Source organism: Bicyclus anynana, chromosome 5 (genome assembly GCF_947172395.1).
Source record: "Bicyclus anynana chromosome 5, ilBicAnyn1.1, whole genome shotgun sequence".
Classification (NCBI taxonomy): Eukaryota; Metazoa; Arthropoda; class Insecta; order Lepidoptera; family Nymphalidae; genus Bicyclus; species Bicyclus anynana.
The window spans coordinates 5,702,712-5,725,753 of NC_069087.1; the positions used below are offsets into that span (position 1 = coordinate 5,702,712).

A 23,042-nucleotide genomic window follows, 5' to 3' on the forward strand; every position below is an offset into this window, starting at 1 on the left:
AACTCCCCTCTTCCCAACTTCTATGTTATAGCTATCAGAATTAAGAAATTTCGTAAATGAAAAAGTTGAGCGTCTCATTAAAATGAATCTACTCACGGAAAATTAATATTATCGCAGCGTTGCAACGACTTGCAATACGGACGGCTTCAGTGTGCTCGTGGCGTTCGAGCCGTTCACATCTCTTGTTGTGTAATTCTTTATGGGTTACTTGGGACGGGGAGAGTGACTTGAGTGGAAAAGGGGAGTGTTTGTTAACAGTCAAAGGATCCTTTAACCCTACACACAACGTTCACAAGTGCGTGACTTCACTCAAGCTCATTCTCTGGCATTCTAGGGTCTTATTTTGGTTACAGTTTGATTTGTTAATTAAGTTGTTCTGACAAATGTTGTGAATTATAACCTTTGTTCGACATTAGTTTTCTTATTTTTGTAGTCATCTATGAGTCTAATAAAATTTACTGCAAAATTGTTTACTGATCTTGGGCTTATATCTTTGTTTGTTCACTAAAATGGGATTTTTATCAAGTTCCGTGCGAAAACGGGCGCGTATGCTAGTGTAGCCGTGTAGTATGGCATTGATTGATCCATTAACGTTTAATTAACATTAGGTCAGTGGGTCAGTATTTGGTTCGTTCACTTTGCAACGCGTTGGTATCGGCTATGTAAACTATGGTTAAATTAGCTTTTCAGCTCTTGCTCTCATAACGGCGAGTATACAGTAGGCGTTTGAAACGTTTTAGTATTTACGCGTTTTTATAACAGTGTGACAAACGCGCGTTTTAATATTTTTAACCGACTTCAAAAAGGAGGAGGTTCTCAATTCGGTCGGTATTTTTTTTTTTTTTTATGTATGTACACCGATAACTCAAAGACGCCTGGACCGATTTCAAAAATTCTTTTTTTGTTTGAAACTGTATAGTCCCCATTTTCCCCAAAAAAAAAAAATTAAAAAAAAAAAAAAAAAAAAAAATACCGACCGAATTGAGAACCTCCTCCTTTTTGAAGTCGGTTAAAAACGAGTGGTTGGTACGTGCATGAGAGCAGTACCTAATAGAGATCTTATAAAAAAATCTATGGGCTATGCACTCGTTGCCGGCTCGGGAAAAACAGAAAAGAATACAAAAAATGTAAGCTGTCAACACATGTCAAACGCAGCACCCAACACCGAGTAGGTGTACTAATTTATTTTTTTTATTTAATGAAAAGCTAGCCGAATCACGAAAGGGTGAACAAATTCAGGTACTTGGGGCATATTTTAACTGAAGATTTGCGTGATAATGATAACATCGAGCGTGAACGCAGATCTTTGGCTGTTCGGTGTAACATGCTCGCTCGCCGGTTTTGAGAGGTGCAGACCCGAGGCGAAGCTGTTTAGAGCATACTGTCAATGCTTCTACACCAGTCAGCTTTGGGTTAATTGCACCTCAAGGCACGTAGCTGCATCAGAGTGCAGTATAATAACGCATACCGCATTCTGATGAAAATGCCTAAGTATATATGTAACCTATTAACATAAATAACAAATCAATTGACAAAATGTCATCTACATAATCGCACTATCACCACATCACACTATCACATCATCACACTATCACATCATCACACTAATGTACTCGTAGTGTGTGTGTATGTAAGTATGTTTGCTCCTCCTCCTACCCGCGAAAAATAAGTAGGTAGGTATGTACCAACACGTAATTCAAAAATTATTCCAAAAATGTTATTTCAATTTCGATGCGCGGAGCTTTGTCTGCGTAAAATTCAGTAAATCACAAACCCCACGGGAAACATAGACTTTTCCGGAATAACAGATAACCTACGGGTTAACCAGGTTATAATCGGTTAATTAGTTCAATAGTTAGTAATTCGGTTAAACAGTTGTGGCGTGAAAGACTAACAAATATTATAACCATCAGTTTTTCACAAATTTCGGGTAGATACGGATTTTTAGGGCAAAAGTAGCATATGTGTTAATTCAGGGTATTATCTATCTTCATTTTAAATTTCAGCCAAATCGATTTAGGACTTACAGCGTTTAAGAGTAACAAACATCCAAACAAACTCTCGCGTTTATAATATTAGTACGATTACATAATTATATTATTTACATAAATATGTATTATATTTATGTAATAGTTTACTTATATCATTCACCAGGGCTACATGTATTAGAACAATAGAAATTCAGTTTCTGAAACTGTTTCTGTCTTAATTCCACGTAGGGTTTACATATTTTAAATCGGACAACCAGGACAATATGAAAAAGACTTCAGACTTTAAAGCGCAAACCGGGGTCGATGAAAAGGTTTTTTTTAAATTTACTATAATCAAAAATATAATTTAGTATTTTTTTACAAGTTAGCCCTTGATTGTAAGTTATGATGCAGTCTAAGATGGAAGCGGGCTAACTTGTTAGGAGGAGGATGAAAATCCACACCCCTTTTGGTTTCTACACGGCATCGTACCGGAACGCTAAATCGCTTGGCGGTACGTCTTTGCCGGTAGGGTGGTAACTAGACACGGCCGAAGCCTCCCACCAGCCAGACCTGGACCAATTAAGAAAATCTTAATCTGCCCAGCCGGGGATCGAACCCAGGGCCTCCGTTTTGTAATTCCACCGCGCATATCACTGCGCCACGGAGGCCGTCAAAAATAGTATAATAACAAAATGGTCAGTATAAACCATCCTGGACACTCCCCAGACGCTTGTTAATTAGGACTACTCCGGGGAAACCTAGCTGAATGGTAACCCTAACGCCAGTGATATTATAAATACAAATATGATTTTGTTTGTGCATACCCGTTGTCAAAGATAGAGAAATGTCGTAGGTTACCGTTATTGTGCCCGAGGGATAGAAATATAAATTGTAGAGGATCATTTAACATAATAACGGTTCTTTGAAACTTCAGTATATTATCGACAAGTTTCACCCACGTTCTCGTGGGAATACGGGGATAAAATATAGTCTTTGTTACTCGGTAATAACATAGCACTTCATTGGTAGAAGAATTTTAGAAACCGGTCAAGTTGTTTAAGAGTCTAGTCGTCGTCGTCATCAACCCATATTTGGCTCACTGCTGAGCTCGAGTCTCCTCTCAGAATGAGAGGGGTAAGGCCAATAGTCCACCACGCTGGCCCAATGCGGATTGGTAGACTTCACACACGCAGAGAATTAAGAAAATTCTCTGGTGTGTAGGTTTCCTCACGATGTTTTCCTTCACCGTTTGAGACACGTGATATTTAATTTCTTAAAATGCACACAACTGAAAAGTTGGAGGTGCATGCCGCGGACCGGATTCGAACCCACACCCTCCGGAATCGGAAGCAGAGGTCATATCGACTGGGCTATTACGGCTATATTATATAGTATAACTTATAGTTTTTCCCTTTCTTTTCTCCGACAGAAGTTGTAACGATAAAACCCGTTCGGAATTTCGCACTGGCAATGACATGTTCGTAATTACTTTCTATGAACTACATAGCTACGAATGTGAAGAATATACTTGAAAGCATATCTATACTAATATTATAAAGAGGTAAAGTTTGTAAGTTTGTAAGTTTGTCACATTTTTTAAATGGGGTAATCTTCGGAACTACTGGTCCGATTTTAAAAATTCTTTCACCAGTAGAATGCTACATTATCGGGGAGTGCTATAGGCTATATTTTATATTGGTATCATATATATTAGCCGAGTTATCACAGTTTTTGTCATACAGGTCGGACTGAAAATTCTCTTAAACAGACTTATTCGCATGCGCTGCCTTAACTATTGTGTAAAATTGAAATTAATGTATGGAGACTTTATGTATCTTTAAAAGTTCTACAAAAAAGTCCGCAACACCATATATCTATCTTCTATATATTAGCAGATATAGTACCTTTTGTGTTTTAAAAATTATTAATTTTATATACTTAGGTTTACATCATTATTTATACAACTAAACTTTAATCCTTATTAAAATAAATTATTTAATAATCACAAGGATATTATGGAGATAAGATTTGCCCTTTACAGTATGTCAATTACTTAAATAGTTTCGGAGATAATACAAAATTTCTAAAAGACGCAGAAATTCCGCTATATGACGCCCGGCGCTTTCATTTACGCAGTTCCCGTTCCCGTGTGAATATGGGCATCAAACATAGCCTATGACACTCGCAAATAACGTGGCTTTCTATTGGTAAAACAATTTTCTAAATCGGTCCAGTAGATCCAGAGATTATTTTTTTTTTTTTTTTTTAATTTATTTGGTTAACCAACAACCTTACATTTCTTACAAGCTATATAATATTTTAATAACATAGGTAACAAGGCAAAATGTTTGGCCACTTATAGGTTAACACTACATGCTCTAAATAATAAGATTATCTTTATATTAATAATACTAATTAAAGTTAAAGTTAAACAGTTTTACAGCTATACATAGGTAAAAGAATATAAATACAAATTTAAAAGAAAAAAAAAACCGCATGCATTAAAATACGAGTAAATTTAAATGAACAAAAAAATAAAATATAAATTATAATGTAATATGATTAAAATAGATTAATAGCTACACGCATTTCCTTTTTGAAATTGGCTAGGGACCCATTATGAATGTCCAACATATAAAACTTATTGTATAATTTTGATATTCTTGAGATTGGCGAGTTTGCACCCATAACTGTTGATCGGCGGGGACCAAGAAGTAGAAAGTCTTTCCTTCTCGATATTCTCGGGCATCTTATAGGAACTTTAAAATTAAAACTTTGAAGAAGTGAGGGGCAATCGACTTTATTATTGAAGATTCTAAATAAGAATGTTAGGTCAAGTTTGTTTCTACGAGTTTCTAGGGAATCTATATTGAAAAAATTTAATCGCTCACTGTAACTCTTTAAACATTTGCCCCTCCCAGTCACAAAGGTGAGATGCCACAGGAAGCGCTTTTGAACTCGTTCAATCCTAAGAATATGAGTAGCATAATGAGGTCTCCAAGCTATACTACCATACTCCATAATACTTAGAACTAATGATTTGTACAGTAACATTTTTGTGCTGGTCCTTGTAAATTCCTTGCCATTCCTTATAATGAATCCTAACATTTTAGATGCCTTACTAATAATACTATCGATGTGAGGTACAAAGGTTAAAGTACGGTCTACAATTACTCCTAGATCCTTAACCATGTGTACTTCATTTAGACAATTATTTTCTATGAAGTAAGTTGTGGGTACTAGAGTACGTTTTCGAGAGAATTTAATGTGAGTACATTTTTTAATGTTTAAACTAAGACTGTTTTCAGTGCACCATTGTATCAATTTATCTATATCGCGTTGCAGACAATTAGCATCTTCAACATTGTTAATTATTCTAATTATCTTTAAGTCGTCTGCGTACATAAAAGGCGTTGAGTTGACAAAACAGTTAATGACGTCATTAATAAATACATTAAATAAAATGGGGCCTAAATGAGATCCCTGGGGAACACCAGATTTTATTGTTTTCAGAATGGAATTATATCCTCCTGCAACCACAAAAAAAGAACGTTCGGCTAGATATGACTTGAACCATTCCAAAAGTGGCCCAGATATACCATAAGCGCTTAATTTGTAAATTAATATGTTATGTGAAACTGAATCAAACGCTTTACTCAAATCCATATATATCGCATCTACCTGTTTATTTTTGTCAATAGCTTCAGAGAGAGTCTCAACAAATGTTGCTAGATTAGTGCTGGTGCCCCTTGATTTAACAAAACCATGCTGGCATTCGATCATATATTTTTGGAAATGACCTTGAATATACGGACATAGTAATGCTTCAAAGATTTTAGCAAATGTGGAAAGCAACGAAATCGGCCTATAGTTGGACACGTGGGTGTTATCCTCATTTTTAAAGATAGGTACTACTTTTGCAATTTTCCACGTTAAAGGGAAGACACCATCTGAAATTGATTTGTTGTATATCATTGTCAGCGGCTTTACTAAATTCCGAGCACATTTAAGTATGAAATGTGGTGAAACAATATCGGGCCCAGTGCCTTTTGAACTGTTAATACTTAATAACTTCTTTAATACATCATTTTCTGTAAACGATATGATCGAAAATGAATCGCAGTGCTTATACATTGAAATGAAATATTCTCTACTTATTAAACAGTCTTTAGACGGATCATATTGATGCTCATCCTTGTATACAGATTCGAAGTAAGTAGCGAACATGTTACATATTTCCAAACCATCAGATGACACAATGTCCCCATAACACATTGTAGCTGGATACGAACTGTCAGTGCCCCTCTTTCGTTTTATGTAGGAGAAAAAATAGGCTGAATTCTTACTAATAAGGTTTTCCATATTGGCCAAATATAATTGATAACAGATTTTTATTTCAAATTCACTACGTTCTCTAAGTATGTTAAACTCTATTTCATCTCTTGGATTTTTGTACATTTTAAATTTCATTCTGACTTTATTTTTTTCATTTAACATTTTAATGACACTACAATTTACTCTTACCTTACTTAGATTACCTCCTACAACCACACGAACTTTACCTCTTTATATTATTAGCATAGAAGTCTCTATTTCTCTTGGTCATACCACCACTCTCGAAGGACTGGAGCGATTTTGCTAAGGGTAGGAGTAAGATTGAGAAGTTACAGGGTAGGATAGGGTACGGGCAGGGCAGCGTAGGGGTAGTGTAGGGGTAGGGTAAGTTTAGGGCCGGGTTTAAGGTAGTGGTAGGGTAGGGGTAGAGGTAGGGTAGTGGTAGGGTAGAGGTACGGGTAGGATAGGGAAGTGGTAGGGTAGTGGTAGGATAGGCGTGAAATAGGGGTACGGGTAGGATAGGGGTAGAAAAGGAATAGGGTACGGGGAGGGTGGGGGTAGGATGGGGGTAGGGTGTAGGTAAGGTAGGGGTAGGGTAGGGGTAGGGTGGGTGTAGGGGTAGGGTAGGGTAGGGGTAGTAGTAAAGTTGACACCGAAATTTACGCGGACGAAGTCGCGGGCGTCCGCTAGTTAGTTATATCTACAAAAGGCTCGCTCTCCTTATAGGTAAGTGCAAGAATATTTTTACCTCTTTGTTTCATTACCTCGAAATACACAATTTTGCAAGAGGCTGTTTTTTAACTTTAAAAAAAAATTCAAGTTAAAACGTGTATTTTCAAGGAAATTTATAATTATAATACCTACTTGAAAAACACATTAATTAGTTTTGACTTGAAATTTTTTGGAAGTTTATCTATTTAGAGATATGACGTTATTGAGTCAAAGAAACTTTTACTTGAGTCATTCTACATTCAGAAGACTGTTTAGATTGCAATGTATTAGCAAAGTCCACAGACAAGCGTTTGATAAGATTTTTTTCCGCCCTAAAGTTAGCCCTTACCAACAATCTCACACGATGGTAAGTGATGATGCAGTCGGAATTAAGGAAAACTCAATCGGTCCAGTCGGGGATCGAACCCGGGACCTCCGACTTGTAAATGCACCGCATATGCCACTGCGTCACGGAGGCCATAAATATGGGCGTGTAAAACTAAAGGAGTAATGCAAACAAAACATAAGTACAATTAAATTATCATCTGCCATGTGTGGTTTGTTAGCAATGTTTAATAAACTTATTTCTATATCATACGTCTTACACTAAATATTTAACAACATGCGTTGACGTTTTATTGCGTTGCACGTTCAAATCTGGTAGTATAGAGTCACAACTCAAAACAAATGAAAAAAAAACTTGACATTATAAAAGTGCTTCTAAATTAATTCTTTGTGCTTTGATTGAGTACCTAAATTAGGAAATATAGGTAGGCATTAGGTGCACTTCTTAGATACAAAAATGCACTACCCTCAGCCTATACCTATAACTTTCCATTTTTCGTATAATATGTTCGTATGCATACCCAAGAGTTCGTGCCTACCCTAGTTAAAACCCTTGTGCGCGCAACTGGTAAGCATAGAATTTTTTAGTCACACTAATATTATAAAGGCGAAAGTTTGTGTGTGTAATTAGTGTATGTTTGGTCCTTTACACTAAAGCTTGCAAACCAATTTGGCTGAAATTTGGTATGGAAATAGATTTTTACTCTAGATTAACACATAGGCTACTTTTGATACAGGATAAATCACAGTTACCGTGGGACTTCTGGTAAACAGAATCTCGCGTGCGTCCGCAAGTCTAAATAATTATTAGGTACTTACAATATTTTGATAGTCATTGATTTTCTTAATTCACAAAAGTTCAACAAATTTAGTTTTAAATTAAAGCATACGAGTATTTCTGAACTAACTGAAAATTAAAAAAAATATTCGTCAATTCATCATGGATAATGTTGGATATTTGAATTCCGAACCGAAATTGAAATAAAGGAAAACAGTGTTAAAATAGGTTAAAATATTGACTTGATTGTAATTAAAAAAAAAAAAAAATTATAATCAAGCCAATTTATTAAGGAACGTTCTAAAATTGAGAAACAGTATATAATAACAGTTTTAAATTAAGAAAATAAAACCGTTCTGAAATTAAAATAAAATATTTGACACTTTAAAAATGAACGCACCCACACAATTCAAAATTCGAACGCAAGTTTCGATCGCGACCGCGAAGTTCGCGCGCGAATTTCCACGCCTCCCACGGGAGTTCACGGCGCTTTCGTCGAGCGACTGTTCATAAATCCTAGCTCCTGTCCCATCTAGGGATGTTTCCCCGCGCCCCGTCTCTCGGGCAACGGCATTGAGCTCATGTTAGGGTTGGCGCTTACAAATATTCTTTATCTACACGTCATGTATAATGGTAATGTTAACTATTTTTAAATGTTAGCTTTCTGTATTCTCTGTTGAAAACAAAAAAATACTCGTGATATAATTATTTCGATACGTTAATTTATTAATTCCCGGGATATAGAATTTTAAATTGAGCGTGCGGTGATCAGCTCGCGTTTAACGCCGTGACGTCATCAAACAACATTTGCTCGCCCGTTATAGGCAATTTTCTACTTCTGCTACCTTACCTACTGACGAACTAATGGTTATATTATTCTTTTTATGTTGAAAACCCGTTTAACGAGGAACGCTATAAGCTACATAACATCACGCTACGACCAATAGGAGCAAAGCACCGATCAAAAATGTGGCCAAAACGGGGAAAATAATATTCGGTCGTCGGCTAGTCTTCTTATTAAATAAATGCGAAAGGTCACGAAATCTCGAAAACTGTTTGACGTACAAAGATGAAATTTGACAGGGAGGTAGTCTATAGTTAATAGGTATCTGCTAATAATGGGCCAGGATAGGGCCAGATTAAAGAGGTCTAGAGGCTCTCACAAGTTTTTAAGAAAGTCTTTCATTTATTATGCTACAAACTTGAAATTTAGTTTAGTTTCACGAGTGAAACGAACTGTCACCGTACCCATGCTATCTGAAAAACACTATAGTGCCCTATCTCTAGTATAAAATATCATTGGGTATTCCTACAAGAACGAGATCTACATGGGCGAAACTGCGAGTCTCAACTACTCTTATAAATTATACTTACCATAGCTAAGTATTTTGGTTTCAGACTATTTACTGGTAAATATTGATTTATCCAATGTAAATGACGCATCATTAGTAAAACGTAGTAATTGACAACCCTAGATATGGGCTACGTTACAAATTGAATGCGGTTCAAATATATGTGTGTTTGATTGGAGCAAATAGATGACTAAATTATGTCAAGGCACAGAAAAGATATTACAACCAGTAGTTGGACTTCATACTAGAGGTCGAAACGCGAGCTATACCTACGCTCCTTGAACATGGGGTGATCGTAGGGTGAAGACAGTCGCGACTGTGCCGCGGTGACGAACGAACGCACGGTGTATTAACAGAGTAAAGTGTATTAATAGTATTAGATTTTTTTAATTATGACCAGTAGGAAATACTGTGCCGTTTTTGGATGCATGAATTCAAAATTATCCCATCCAGAGATAACTTTTTTTAAGTTACCTGGAAACTCTGAAAGGTTAACTTTAAAATAAATTTACTTATTAGTAGGTAGGTACATAATCTTGTATTTTTTAATGGATAAGGTATTTCCTTTTATCTCCAGAATAAAGGTAGGTATCTGGATTAGTAAATAAAGTGAATAGAGTAAAGGAAAGTGATTGACACGATTGAAATATGTAGCTATACGCGGTTCATGAATCACGATACAGTAGGTACGATAAGCTTGTATTAAAACCTCGACTGCTTGTACAATGTATTGTGTGACTGTGCTCGGATCATTTGTGTTTTGTTACCCGACTGCGGCGAAGCCCAAAGGAGGAGTATGTGTTTGAATGTTATGACTTGTTGTTGTATGCGGGCGACGGGAGGAAAGGACTGCGCGGGTGTGAAGTCGTACGCGCTGGGCATCGTTACCCCCCTCCCGGACCGCGCCGACCTTCGGGAGTGTTACGAACAAATTTGCCAAGCACACATACTGATAAATGATATGTCATTAGACTCGTCTAGATAGGCCGAGTGTCACTGGGTAACTTAGTTCTTAAAAAAACAAAATGGCGGATTTTATGCACTTTAATGTGCAAGCTCATAAAACTTTTGCTCAGCTTGGCATTGGTGACAAGAATTTTAACCGACTTCCAAAAAGAATCGTATCGTATTTACAGCGATATTTCCGTCATTTGTAAACCGTTTCTTTTTTGTTTGGATGAATATTCTTTCAGGTTAGTCCCATTTTTTTCATGTCAGGATCTGATAATGGCATCCTAGAGAAATCTAGGGGAACTATCGTATCGTAGGGACAATTAGTGCGTTTGTTCATTGTTTCATTATCTATTTTAAATCACTACAATTTCATGAAGGTATTTATCTTTTTTTTATTTGTTCACGTAGTGTGGAGGTAATACCTAGATGGCATCACCGAAATAAATATGTTTAAGAATACGACCAATCCTTCAAGATCATTGACGTAGTATCAGCCTTAATTAAATCAACCAATCAAAAAACACGCATTTTTATTTATCACTTCCCATTTTACTACAATTTACAAAGTATTTTATTTGTTTATATAAAAAAGTTTATTTACAATCAAAAAACTAAGTGGAAACACAAAGTTAGCAAATGTAATTAAATTGCTGCATGCGGGCAGCCCTATGACATGTTTACGTACCGCGCGGCTGTAGGTATTTATTTCAAAAATACGGCCGAGTTATTATACTGCTTGTAATATCTTTACTGTGGTCAAGGCAGGTAACAGTTTCCATTTTACTTGTGTTGCGAGTTTATAGTTTTCACTAACTACCCTCGCACCTACCTTTCAGACTAGTTTTAATTGAAAACCAACCTTTATTTGGACTATTATGCAAGTAGGCACATATCTATCTAAAAATTCTGTACATAAACCCTGCGCATAAACGATATTCTCAACAGGTGAAGTAAAATAAGGTGTGAAACGTCTTCGCTGCGGGCAGCGCTGCAGAAACGTGGGTATACTTGATCGTCAATGGCTAGTATAAAACGTGTTCGCTGCGGCCAGCGCTGCAGGAACGAGGGTATACCTGATCGTCAATGGCTAGCATTAATTAGTGACACTGTATCTGTCGTTAACGTCTTCGCTGCGGGCAGCGCTGCAGAAACGTGGGTATACTTGATCGTCAATGACTAGCATTAAGTAGCGACACTGTACCTATCTGTCGTTAACGTGTTCGCTGCGGGCAGCGCTGCAGAAACGTGGGTATACTTGATCGTCAATGGCTAGTATAAAACGTGTTCGCTGCGGCCAGCGCTGCAGGAACGAGGGTATACCTGATCGTCAATGGCTAGCATTAATTAGTGACACTGTATCTGTCGTTAACGTCTTCGCTGCGGGCAGCGCTGCAGAAACGAGGGTATACTTGATCGTCAATGACTAGCATTAAGTAGTGACGCTGTATCTGTCGTTAACGTGTTCGCTACGGGCAGCGCTGCGGAAACGTGGGTATACTTGATTGTCAATGGCTAGTATGAAACGTCTTCGCTCAGCAGTCACGAAAACTATCAGCAGCGTGTCATTTCATTTATTTTAAATATAAAAACCCAAAAAGGGGGATTAGTTTTCTATACTTATTAAAAAATTAAAAAAACTACTGAATATTCAGAGAAAAAAATTAAATTTGAAAAGATTGAAAAAATTGTCAAAAAAGCTCTGTCTTTCGAAACTAATACTGTAAAACCAATATTTTAATTTTTCCAGAGGGCAGAAAGTATGTAGGTAGAAAGGCGAGACAGTTTACCCTTTCATCCCCCATCAGCTACCGCTAAAGGGTAAGACTAAGACTTCCCACCACTTTATCAATTAATTTTTCTAATGTAAAAACTAAAAAATATTGATAGCAAAATTCCGCGATGACATATTTATATTTATATTTTAAGTGTAACTTATACCTAATAGGTAGGTACATTCTAAATCGCCACGTACAACGAAAGTTGACGTCGATTATTTCGCAGACAAAGTCGCGGGCGTCCACTATTTAATAAATAGTAGATTTTGTTGATTATTACAATCAAAGTTTGCGATCCCTGACATAGACGAAACTCCTTAGGTCTGTAAAATCGACCGTTTGAAGGGCTTAACCCTTCAAACAGCTCTTCAACACCGTTGTGTCGTTCGGCCAAACTTTACTGAAATTAATCAACGAAAGGAAATTCCGGCCGTCTTCATCAGCTGTCTGATTTTAATGGAAATGTCAAATTGAAATTATGTCCTTTCAGACGGTCGTTTTTGATGCTGTGAAAAATGTTAGCAAGCAGCACCTTCACGATATAGATATAACTAATTACTAGTTGTGCGCCACGGGTTTACCCACCAAGATTCATTTCCTGTGGGAATATTGAAATATAAAGTACCTAGGTAGGTATTTGTCTCCCTTTTATTCCTTTTGTGTTTTTTTTATTATTCTTTACAAGTTAACCCTTGATTACAATCTCACCTGATGGTAAGTGATGATGTAGTCTTCGATGGAAGCGGGCTAACTTGATAGGAGGAGAATTAAAATCCACATCCCTTTCGGTTTCTCCACGGCATCGTACCGGAACGCTAAATCGCTTGGCGGTACGTCTTTGTGGTAGGGTGGTAACTAACTACGGCCGAAGCCTTCCACCACCAGACCTGGACCAATTAAGAAAATCTCAATATGCCCAGCCGGGGATCGAACCTAGGACCTTCGTTTTGTAAATCCACCGCGCATACCACTCCGCCACGGAGGCCGTCAAATGTTTTACCCAACTGCAAGAAGGGTTATGTTTTTCGCACGTATCTTGTGTGTATGTATACTATATTTGTAAGTATGTATGTATGTAATATTCTTTATTTCCTCATATCTTCCAAATCGGTGAACGGATTTAAGTAATTAAGATATCCTTAGATTTGTTTAAAAAACATAAGTGATCCTAAATACCTAGGTGACGCTACAGACTCGAGGTGGACACATTACACATAGGTTGCCTAGTTAAAATGCGACCAGATTAAATTATATATTTTTTAAAATTTATTTAATCTCCTTCCCTCATTGGTAACTTAATTTAAAATATATATTTTGAGTATACACTAATTATTATATTATACCCAAAATAATTGAAAACGCAAAGGTTCCCTGCTATCACATTGCAACTTTAGGGTTGCCAGTTAGGAACAGTTAAGTAACGTTATTTATAGACCCTCATTAGTCATTTAGCCGTCTAATAGGTATGTTAAATGAAAACTTATGCTTAATTTAACTATATTAGGTTGCTTTTCTAGTTCGTGGTTTCCTAGATTTTGTATGAAAAATGGGTTAGATCGCACTGTAACTAGGCAACCTATTTGCAATGTTACACTGTAAACATAAGCTATCATTTATTGCTTATCACTAATGAAAATGTAACAGATAGGCTATTCTGTAACGATATTTTTATAACTCGCAAATGTGAGTTTCGAATTCACCTTTGTCTCTCTCTGTTCAACATGATACTACAGAATGAGAAAGATAGCGGTGAATTTGAAACTCGCACTTGCGAGTTATACAAAACATCGTTAGAGAATAGCCGTGCAGATGAGGGTAATTTATACTAATATTATAAAGCTGAAGAGTTTGTTTGTTTGTTTGATTGAACGCGCTAATCTCAGGAACTACTGGTCCGATTTGAAAAGTACTTTCAGTGGTAGATAGCCCATTTATCGTGGAAGGCTATAGGCTATATTATATTTTCAAAAAAATAGAGATCCTTTTTTTTCCAAAAGTTTTGTTTACATGGCGTGCGCTGCAAAAACTATTCCCCGCGGTCCAAATTACCTACGTAGTTACGAAGTTCCCGTGCTCACCACCATCACGCTCAAAGGGCTGGACCGTTTTTGCTAATTGTAGGTTGGGAGTAAGGTAGGGTTAATGAAGAAGTGCACATAAGTAAAAGTGAACCTTGACTGGGTTTTTGTATGAAAAGTCCTATACGTTATAAAACTTGCAAAAACATAAATAGAAGAGTGTGAAATAGGGGTTGAAAGTTGACATCGATTTTTACGCGGAGGAAGTCGCGGGCTTCTGCTAGTGGGTATATATTCCTAATGTTGGATCATAAACCATTATATCAGAGTTGCCGCCGACGACGGCCGACGGCCGGCGGGGACTCGGGACGCGACGCGGGCGATCCGTGCATGGCACGCGACGTTGCCACACCGTGCACTGCGCAGCTGCTATCGCTCTGTTGTATAGTCCACAGGCCGGGAATAGTGATGCGATGGAACCGTCCTAATGTCGAATCGAATATTGGTAACAAATCGAATACATTTATGCAATTAGTTGTTTGTTTAATTAGTAATTTAGGCACCTACCATTCGGTAAACATTGTGATAAACTGTCAACTCAGCAGTTGCTCTATAAAAATATTATCTTAATAGGGATGATGACAGTTTTTTAAATCTATACTAATATTATAAAGAGGTAAAGTTTGTAAGTTTGTAAGTTTGTAAGTTTGTAAGTTTGTAACAATTTTTTGAAATGGGGTAATCTTCGGAACTACTGGACCGATTTTAAAAATTCTTTCACCAGTAGAATGCTACGTTATCGGGGAGTGCTATAGGCTATATTTTATATTTCTATCATATATAACTACTGAGATATCGTGGGTTTTCTCTTACAGGTCAGACCGAAAAACTTACTTATTCGCATGCGCTGCCTCAACCATTGCGTATAACTGAAATAAATGTATGGAGGTTTTTTGAACCTTTAAAAGTTCTACAAAAAAGTCCGCGACACCATATATCTATCTTTTATATTTTAGCAGATATAGTACCTTTAGTACTTTAATAAATTATTTAAATTTTAAACTAAGGTTTACGTCATTATTTACACAACTAAACTTAAATCCTTATCAAAATGAATTATTTAATAATCACAAGGATGTTATAGAGATAAGATTTGCCCTTTACAGTATGTTAATTAGTTATATAGTTTCGGAGATAATACAAAATTTCTGAAAGTCGCAGAAATGCCGCTATATGACGCCCCGCGGTTTCAATTACGTGGTTCCCGTTCCCGTATGAATATGAGGACCAAGCATAGCCTATGACACTCGCAAATAATGTAGCTTTCTATTGGTAAAAGAATTTTCCAAATCGGTCCAGTAGATCCAGAGATTACCCCCGACAACCACACAAACTTTACCTCTTTATAGTATTAGCATAGAAGTCGATTGGCAAATTATAGTCTTTTGGTCATTGCACCACGCACAAAAGGCTGGATCAATTTTGCTGAGGGTAGGGATAGGATAGAGGTAGGGAAGGGGTAGGATAGAGGTAGGGTAGGGGTAATTTAGGGAAAGTGTAGGGTAGGGGAGGAGTAGGATAGGGGTAGCGTAGGGTAGGGTAGGGTAGGGGTAGGGTACGGGTAGGGTAGGGTTAGGGTAGGGATAAGGTAGGGGTAGGGAAGGGTTAGGGTTAGCGGTAGGGTAGGAGTAAGGTAGGGGTAGGGTAGGGGTAGATTAGGGGTAGGGTAGGATAGGGTATGGATAGGTTACGGGTAGGGTTATGGTAGGGTAAGGTGGGGGGAGGGAAGGGTTAGCATTAGCGGTAGGGTAGTAGTAAGGTAGGGGTAGGGTAGGGTAGGGTAGGGTTGGGTAGGTTTACGAGCAGGGTAAGGTAGAGGTAGAGAAGTTTACATCAATTTTTACGCGGACGAAGTCGCGGGCGTCCGCTAGTTGTATATAAATTAAGAGTATATTAATAGCAAAGCAATTTTGTAAAAGGAACAGGGTATCTGCGATCATTACTTTCGGAGCTACAGGGATTTAAAGGGTCACATTTTGCGGCGCTGCCGCGGGTCCCTTAAAAACGCTCTATACAAAATGGTACGATTTAGTGACGTCGTTGGCTCGCTGATCGTTAGGTTTGTATGGGCGTTCAAACAAAATTACTAATATCTTTGTTATTTGTGCGTTTATGTTTATAGTTAATTTATTGAAAAATGTCACATTTAATGTAAGGAAGCTCATACTGTATAAATTTTCATCTAATTACGATAAAAAAATTAATAGAATTTGAAATTTTATAATCTTATTTATTTTGCAAATATCCAGACAATCTTTACTTTTTATGTATAAATTAGTTAACATTGACCTTATTTACCCGAATGTATCATAACAATCAATATATTCAAACCTAGTCATCATCCCCATTGTAGATATAGGTACAATATTCATTTTTAAGCTTAGGTTACTTATTATACTTAGGTAATTTATAATTTGTAGAAGAAGTAGAAATTAGTAATAAGTCATTAATTAACTTCTGCTTATGTGACAAAATGAAAGTCGATCCAATTAACTTATTCATTGAGAAAATGAAGACCATTTTTTAACCAAAAGAGCATTTTTATTAAAACGAACAAAACAAAATAACTGTCAAAGTTTCTTTTACATTTTAAAGTATTAAAGTAATGAAAGTGTTTGCCTTCTTTTATACTTACATTTTAATTTAGCATAAGTAAGGTTTTTCATTTATAATTTAGTTACCTAACTAATTAATACGTAATTAATTAGTCTACCTTACCTAGTCTGTCTGGAATTTACCGTTATACCTACCTTATAAAATAAATTGTAATTAATTTTCTTTAGGGTATAAGAAGCTTTTAATTAGATAAAGTAATAAACTTACTAAGTATACCTAATGAATTTAATTCCAAGCACCTAATAGATAATCTATAATAAATACAAATAAAGAATAATTATTACCTATTATGAGGCTAAAAAATTAAGGTTCGACTAAAGTTACTCGACTACATTTTTTTATCTCGACTTAACGCATCACTCGGCCGTGCATGAATTAGATCCACGGCCACGCGTTGTAAACGGGCTATAGTAGCGTACACGACGCGGCGTTGCCACGTCGCTCCTCCGTACCGACGCAATAACAAAAACAACGACCTTTTATACTCAAAACATGAAATAAAAGTAATTTTACTTTCAAATTATTACGTGCATATTCACTGTGTGTTAAATTAACTGTGATATTATACTTATAATTATTGATAGAATGGATGAAGAAAAGTTAATTGCTTTAGTGCGACATTTCGTATTTTTATACGACACGTCACATCCAAAATACATGGATAGCATGAAGAAAGATGCTGCGTGGAACGAGATATCGCAGTTACTAAATCAACCAGGTACTATTATGTAGGGTAGTCAAATACTATTACTTTAAGTAAAGTTATAGTCACAAACATTTTTGTTACTTATTTACAAGTAAATACCTAAACCTATACTACAGCCTTTATATTTATATTTAGTAAACCCAACGTTATTAACAGTATTTTTAATATGCCTAGTCTGAGAGCTAACTGTAAGTTTTCCATATTTTTTCTTAAATTTAGTGAACAAAAATCCATCCTTGCAAAAAACTTATTGCATATGTGGGGCAGAAAGAAGTTGAGGAATGAGTATACTAAACAGGGCTGCATTCTATACACAGTTTTGAACTTACAAAAGGCAAAAAAGCATGAAGATTACGTTTGTGAGTGTTGCCAGGATGTTAGCCCATTTATTAATTACCCCCTCAATTCGAGTAAATAGACTGAATATTTATTCAGCATTACAACAAATTTGTTTTGCTTGATTTACTGAAAATATCTAATTGTTTCTTATGTCTACAGATACTTAAGGCTAATCAATTAAAAAAAATCAAGGTTAAAATTTTATTATTTACCTACAGTATGCGGTTCTCATATTATGATTACTGAACTCTATCCAGCCCCCGGGCTAAACGTCATTAAAAAATACATACAAATAAGTATGACACTATACTTATATTGTTAAAAATTTTAAAAAAAAGAAGTAATAAATAAATGAGAGAGAAAAGTATGACACAATTAATAACATCACGTATTCATTGTTAGTGAACTAGTTTATAGATATCTTATATGTATGTATAGGTATATTATATGAGTTCAAGTCATTCATTGTTGTAATTTTATCCGACTGAGTTTTTTATATTGCGTTTTTAAGCGCTCATTGATTTCTTTTTACTTTTCATTCGTTTGATTTGACTAAGTTGTATCATCAAAATTTATATTTATGTAATCTATCAGCAAATTACTAAACAGACAACATTATTGTTTTCTCTAATATGGTCATTTTGTCAAAAGGTTTTGATTATTTACTAACCACATGTAGCGTCAAATACCTCCATAAAGCTTTATTCAAATTTGTGTTGTGAGAAAAAGTCACATATAAATATAAAATTAAAAAGCCTCCTCTTTTCAGCTTCCGCGTGCAAACACAAATGGCAAGGCTTAAGAGACGCATACAGAAGAGCCATAAATAAAAGGAAACAGCGTATAAGTGAACAGCCGTCCGTGAAAATTAAGAAATGGAAATACGAAGACGAAATTTCATATCTAAATAAATATTTATCTGAAAAGAAAAAAATGGTCCAAAACGACAATGAAGGAGATCAGAACGATGAAAATATTTCGAACCCAGATGTTGAAGATAGTTATAAGAATGAGAGGGACGAAATTGAACAGGTGGAAAACTTAGAACAATATATTGTCGCAATGGACCCAGCTAATTTTGGTTTGTATATTAAATTTTAAATATTTTATTTACTGAAAATTAAGTCCAACCATTTCATTAACTTTATACTTCGCTAAGCTAGCTTTTTAATTAACGTATTAACGTGAAGTCCAAAGAGTAGAAGTTTGTTCAAGCAACTATATTTTATATTTAAAATGATTGTACCTATCTATCTATACCGCTAAGTACTAGTAGCTATAAGTACTTTTCCTAATTAAAAACAATATTAATTACTTATGAATATTATTGTATTTTCTCTAAAATTGATTAATAAATTCATTCTGATGAATAAGGAATAATGTAAATAATTATTTCTCTTTCATTTTAGCTCATTCTCAAATAGATACATCAACTGTCACAATAACAAAGAATCCCCAAAAGTGGGTCAACTCACAAGCGAACCCGTCTTCGTATGTAGCAACAAATTATTCAGATGATGTCATTAAAGAATACAAAGAAACCGAAATCGCTCATGACCAAATGGATTTATTCTTTCTGAGCTTATCGAATACAGTTAAGAGTTTCTCACCATACCTACAAGCGATAGCGAAGAACAAAATATTTAACTTGGTATCCGAATTGGAAATACAACAACTGACTCCTGCCAAAAGCAACACTGTTCCTCGAACGTCAACAAGACCGCAAACTGCTAATTGGTCTACACAACAGGGGCAAAACTCATCGCAAGTTTGCGTCAAAATTGAAAACGCCCATGTTGATTGAATAAGACATTTTTTAAAAGCTTTTGAATTTTATTGTGCTACCCACCAGCTTATATATTTTTACTTTTTCAATCTAATAAATTGATTATTTTTCGATTAAAATCGAAATTGGTATGTCAATTACTTTGACCCAAATTCAGAGGTGTTACGTGAATACACGAATTCAGGATAGTCGTAGGAAAGTAAGACGTAAAATTAAAAAGAAAATATTTGCAAACTACATATCAAGTGAAAGTACTTGTAAAATACATCTTAAATCTGTAATATATTTCTTTGTAATTTTCAAAGTAAATAATTTCTAAGTTATTCGACAAAATAGCGAAAATTTACTCTTATTTCCAACACTAAGTCTATTATCTAGTAGAAAACTACAAATTAAAGTTTACCTATGAGCTGACGCCTTTCCCGTAGGAATACGGATATAATATACATATAGCCTTCCACGATTGATATTCATAGATAAGTATATAGAAAGATCTAGCATTGAGAGAATTTTTCAAATCGGACTAGTAGTTCCTGTGATTAGCGCGTTCAATCAAAAAACAAAGTTTTCAGTTTTATAATATTAGTATAGATTATTAGGAGTAGTCCACGAACTTACAATACAACGTAAATCTATCTAAATTTTCCAGTTTGGGTCAAATAAAAAAAAAACAGGACTAGTGCGAGTTGAACTCGCGTGAAGAGACTTTTCTAGGCGTTTGATAAAAATTATTAAAGGGAGCTCTGTAAAAAGATTTTACTAGATTACAACATCCCTAGACATACCTACAACCTCTAGTCGAGTAAATATTTGTTTGTTATTTTTAGGTTCCGGTTCCGGGTTACTAAAAATCGAATTACTTAACGTAGTTAATAAAACCAGACTACCTTCTTCAAGCAGATAATAATTAAAGTATGTTGTAGGTATAGTAGGCATAATAAAAGGAAGTACCTATTCCAATCTATCTTATCCGATTACATTTCGAGGTTTATAGAGTTCCAAATTGATTTGTAGAAATCAGTTGAGTAAATAAGACCCTCCCTTTATAGCAGTAACCTGAGTAAATAGTTGGGATAAATTTTGTAGGTCGGGTAAGTTATTACAATAATGTACTTCGGTTACAAAGTATTATTGCTTATACAACAAATGATTATTTTATAAGGCCCTTATGAAATAGATATTGTTAGTAAAGTCCTTTTCATGAAAGGAGTCCCCCAGACGCGGCGCTAATGGCGCTTATTGTCATTTGGTAATGGCGGTCTAATTATCATTTGTGTAAGGCGCTGTCAATTTTAGTTCAGGTTTTAGCCGCGTGGCTCATTAGATTTATAAAAGACTAGCGGACGCCCGCGATTTCGTCCGCGTAAAATTAGTTTTTCACAAATCCCTCGGAAACCATGGATTTTTCCGGAATGAAAAGTAGCCTATGTGTTAATCCAGAGTGAAATCTATTTCCATTCCAAATTTCAGCCAAATCGCTTCAGTAGTAGCGGCGATAAAGAGTGACAAACATACAAACAAACATACATCTATTACAAACTATCTCGTTTACCTATATTAAGTACCTATATTAAGTAGAAGTTTTATCGGTTTACCTATATTAAGTAGAAGAGTAGAATTCGCTAGACTATTAAAGTAGTAAGCAGGTATACGTACAGCTTTAAAGTAATTCCTGAAATGAATTATGGTTATGTACCAAGTTATCATGATATCCGGTTATGTTTCAGGTTACTTTGTATACGGATATCCCGCCGCTTGAGACAGATTAATTACACAGAGAAACCTTCATCCACGAATCTCCAATTATTCCGTTTGAGGCGACTAAACCAATTAGTTATTATTATACGAAACTTGACCGTCTCTACCGATTCCGGGTATACCTATACCTAATCTATAACGAAATGGTAACAAGCATCTGTGTTTAACTATCTATGTATTAAGTTCCAAGTTCCGCAACTCATTTGACTGGGAGCTATTTATTTATATATTTATTTAGCACAAAAGAAAAACAATAACGAAGAAAATCTTTTTTAACAACAAAAAGTTGAACCGACTTCCAAATCACAAACATAAATAATAAGCGAAAAATAACATTGTATTGCGCTACCTTCTGATCACTTTGAAGGCGGTGCCAAACCAGTGACGTAATAATTACACCCAGTATAGTAAACGAAAGCGCCACAGTAGGTACCTACGGGTAATTTCGTTATTTTTATTTTCGTTTTAACACAAAATTACTGCAATTTCGTCATTTTCGTTTTAATATAAAATCATTGGACCGATTTACATGAAAATTAAATAGCATCAATCTGGTAATATTCTTGAAAAAAAAAATCGTTAAGAAATGGCGAAGTTATGAGGTAAACATAAAAAAACATACGCGTCGAATTGAGAACCTTCTCCTTTTTTTTAAGTCGGTTAAAAATAGACGAAAATGTAGTAAACAAGTACTTATGTGCAAAAGCTTATTGCTTATAGCAATATCTGCCAGACGATCCTTTGGATAAAGGAATTAATGTAGCCTTTAGACATTTAATAACTTCTTCGCAAAGATATTGATAAGATCTCGGTATCTATATTAAATATATACTTTGAGCAATAAAAAGATAAGCAAAACCTGACCCAGATTGTTTTTACCCGACTGCAAGAACGTTAATTTTTTGCGCGCGTATGTACCTATGTATATTGAAGCCGCGATAGCTCAGTGATTATGACCCCTGCTTCCGATTCCGGAGGGTGTGGGTTCGAATTCGGTCCGGGGCCTGCACCTCCAAATTATCAGTTGTGTGCATTTTAAGAAATTCGATATCACGTGTCTCAAACGGTGAAGGAAAACATCGTGAGGAAACCTGCATACCAAAGAACTTTCTTAATTCTCTGTGTGTGTGAAGTCTGCCAATCCGCATTGGGCCAGCGTGGTGGACTATTGGCCTAACCCCTTTCATTCTGAGAGGAGACTCGAGCTCAGCAGTGAGCCGAAAATGGGTTGATAACGACGATGTATGTATATGTATGTAACTATGTCATCAACTAACTAACTATAAATCAACTAACATACGTCAAAGTTCCCGAATGCAGCCCAGCCGAGTTGAATTCGACGGTTCACCTCTTTCTCGAAATTGGACCTACCTAACTGGACCACATGTAATAGGTATATGTATTCGTCTACAATTTCGAGTGCAGCGTTCTCAACTATAACTGGGTGGAGCGATACATGAGCATTACACATTATTTTTGTTTTGCCCATGTTCATTTTCAGGCCCACCTGTTGAGAAACGCTGCTGAGGTCATTGA

General features: G+C 35.8%; 2 protein-coding genes across 4 annotated transcripts in view; one reads left to right on the plus strand and one right to left on the minus strand.

Moving 5' to 3' along the window:
• LOC112048604 (ras-related protein Rab-37) overlaps positions 1-23,042 on the minus strand; it is a 100,717-nt gene that overhangs the window by 49,005 nt on the left and 28,670 nt on the right. The gene's annotated exons all lie outside the window — the stretch shown is intronic.
• Positions 17,312-19,785, plus strand: LOC112055931 (transcription factor Adf-1). Its single transcript, XM_024096225.2, has 3 exons — positions 17,312-17,635; positions 18,732-19,043; positions 19,372-19,785. Exons 1-3 carry the CDS (start codon positions 17,503-17,505, stop codon positions 19,764-19,766), a joined length of 840 nt encoding a protein of 279 aa, XP_023951993.2. The 5' UTR covers positions 17,312-17,502; the 3' UTR covers positions 19,767-19,785.

Bases quoted from the DNA above. Each gene is read 5' to 3' on its own strand.
- LOC112055931 (XM_024096225.2), top strand. From the start codon at position 17,503: ATGGATGAAGAAAAGTTAATTGCTTTAGTGCGACATTTCGTATTTTTA. The intron at 17,636-18,731 runs GTACTATTATGT...TCCTCTTTTCAG, and splicing joins GCAGTTACTAAATCAACCAG to CTTCCGCGTGCAAACACAAA. The intron at 19,044-19,371 runs GTTTGTATATTA...CTTTCATTTTAG, and splicing joins AATGGACCCAGCTAATTTTG to CTCATTCTCAAATAGATACA.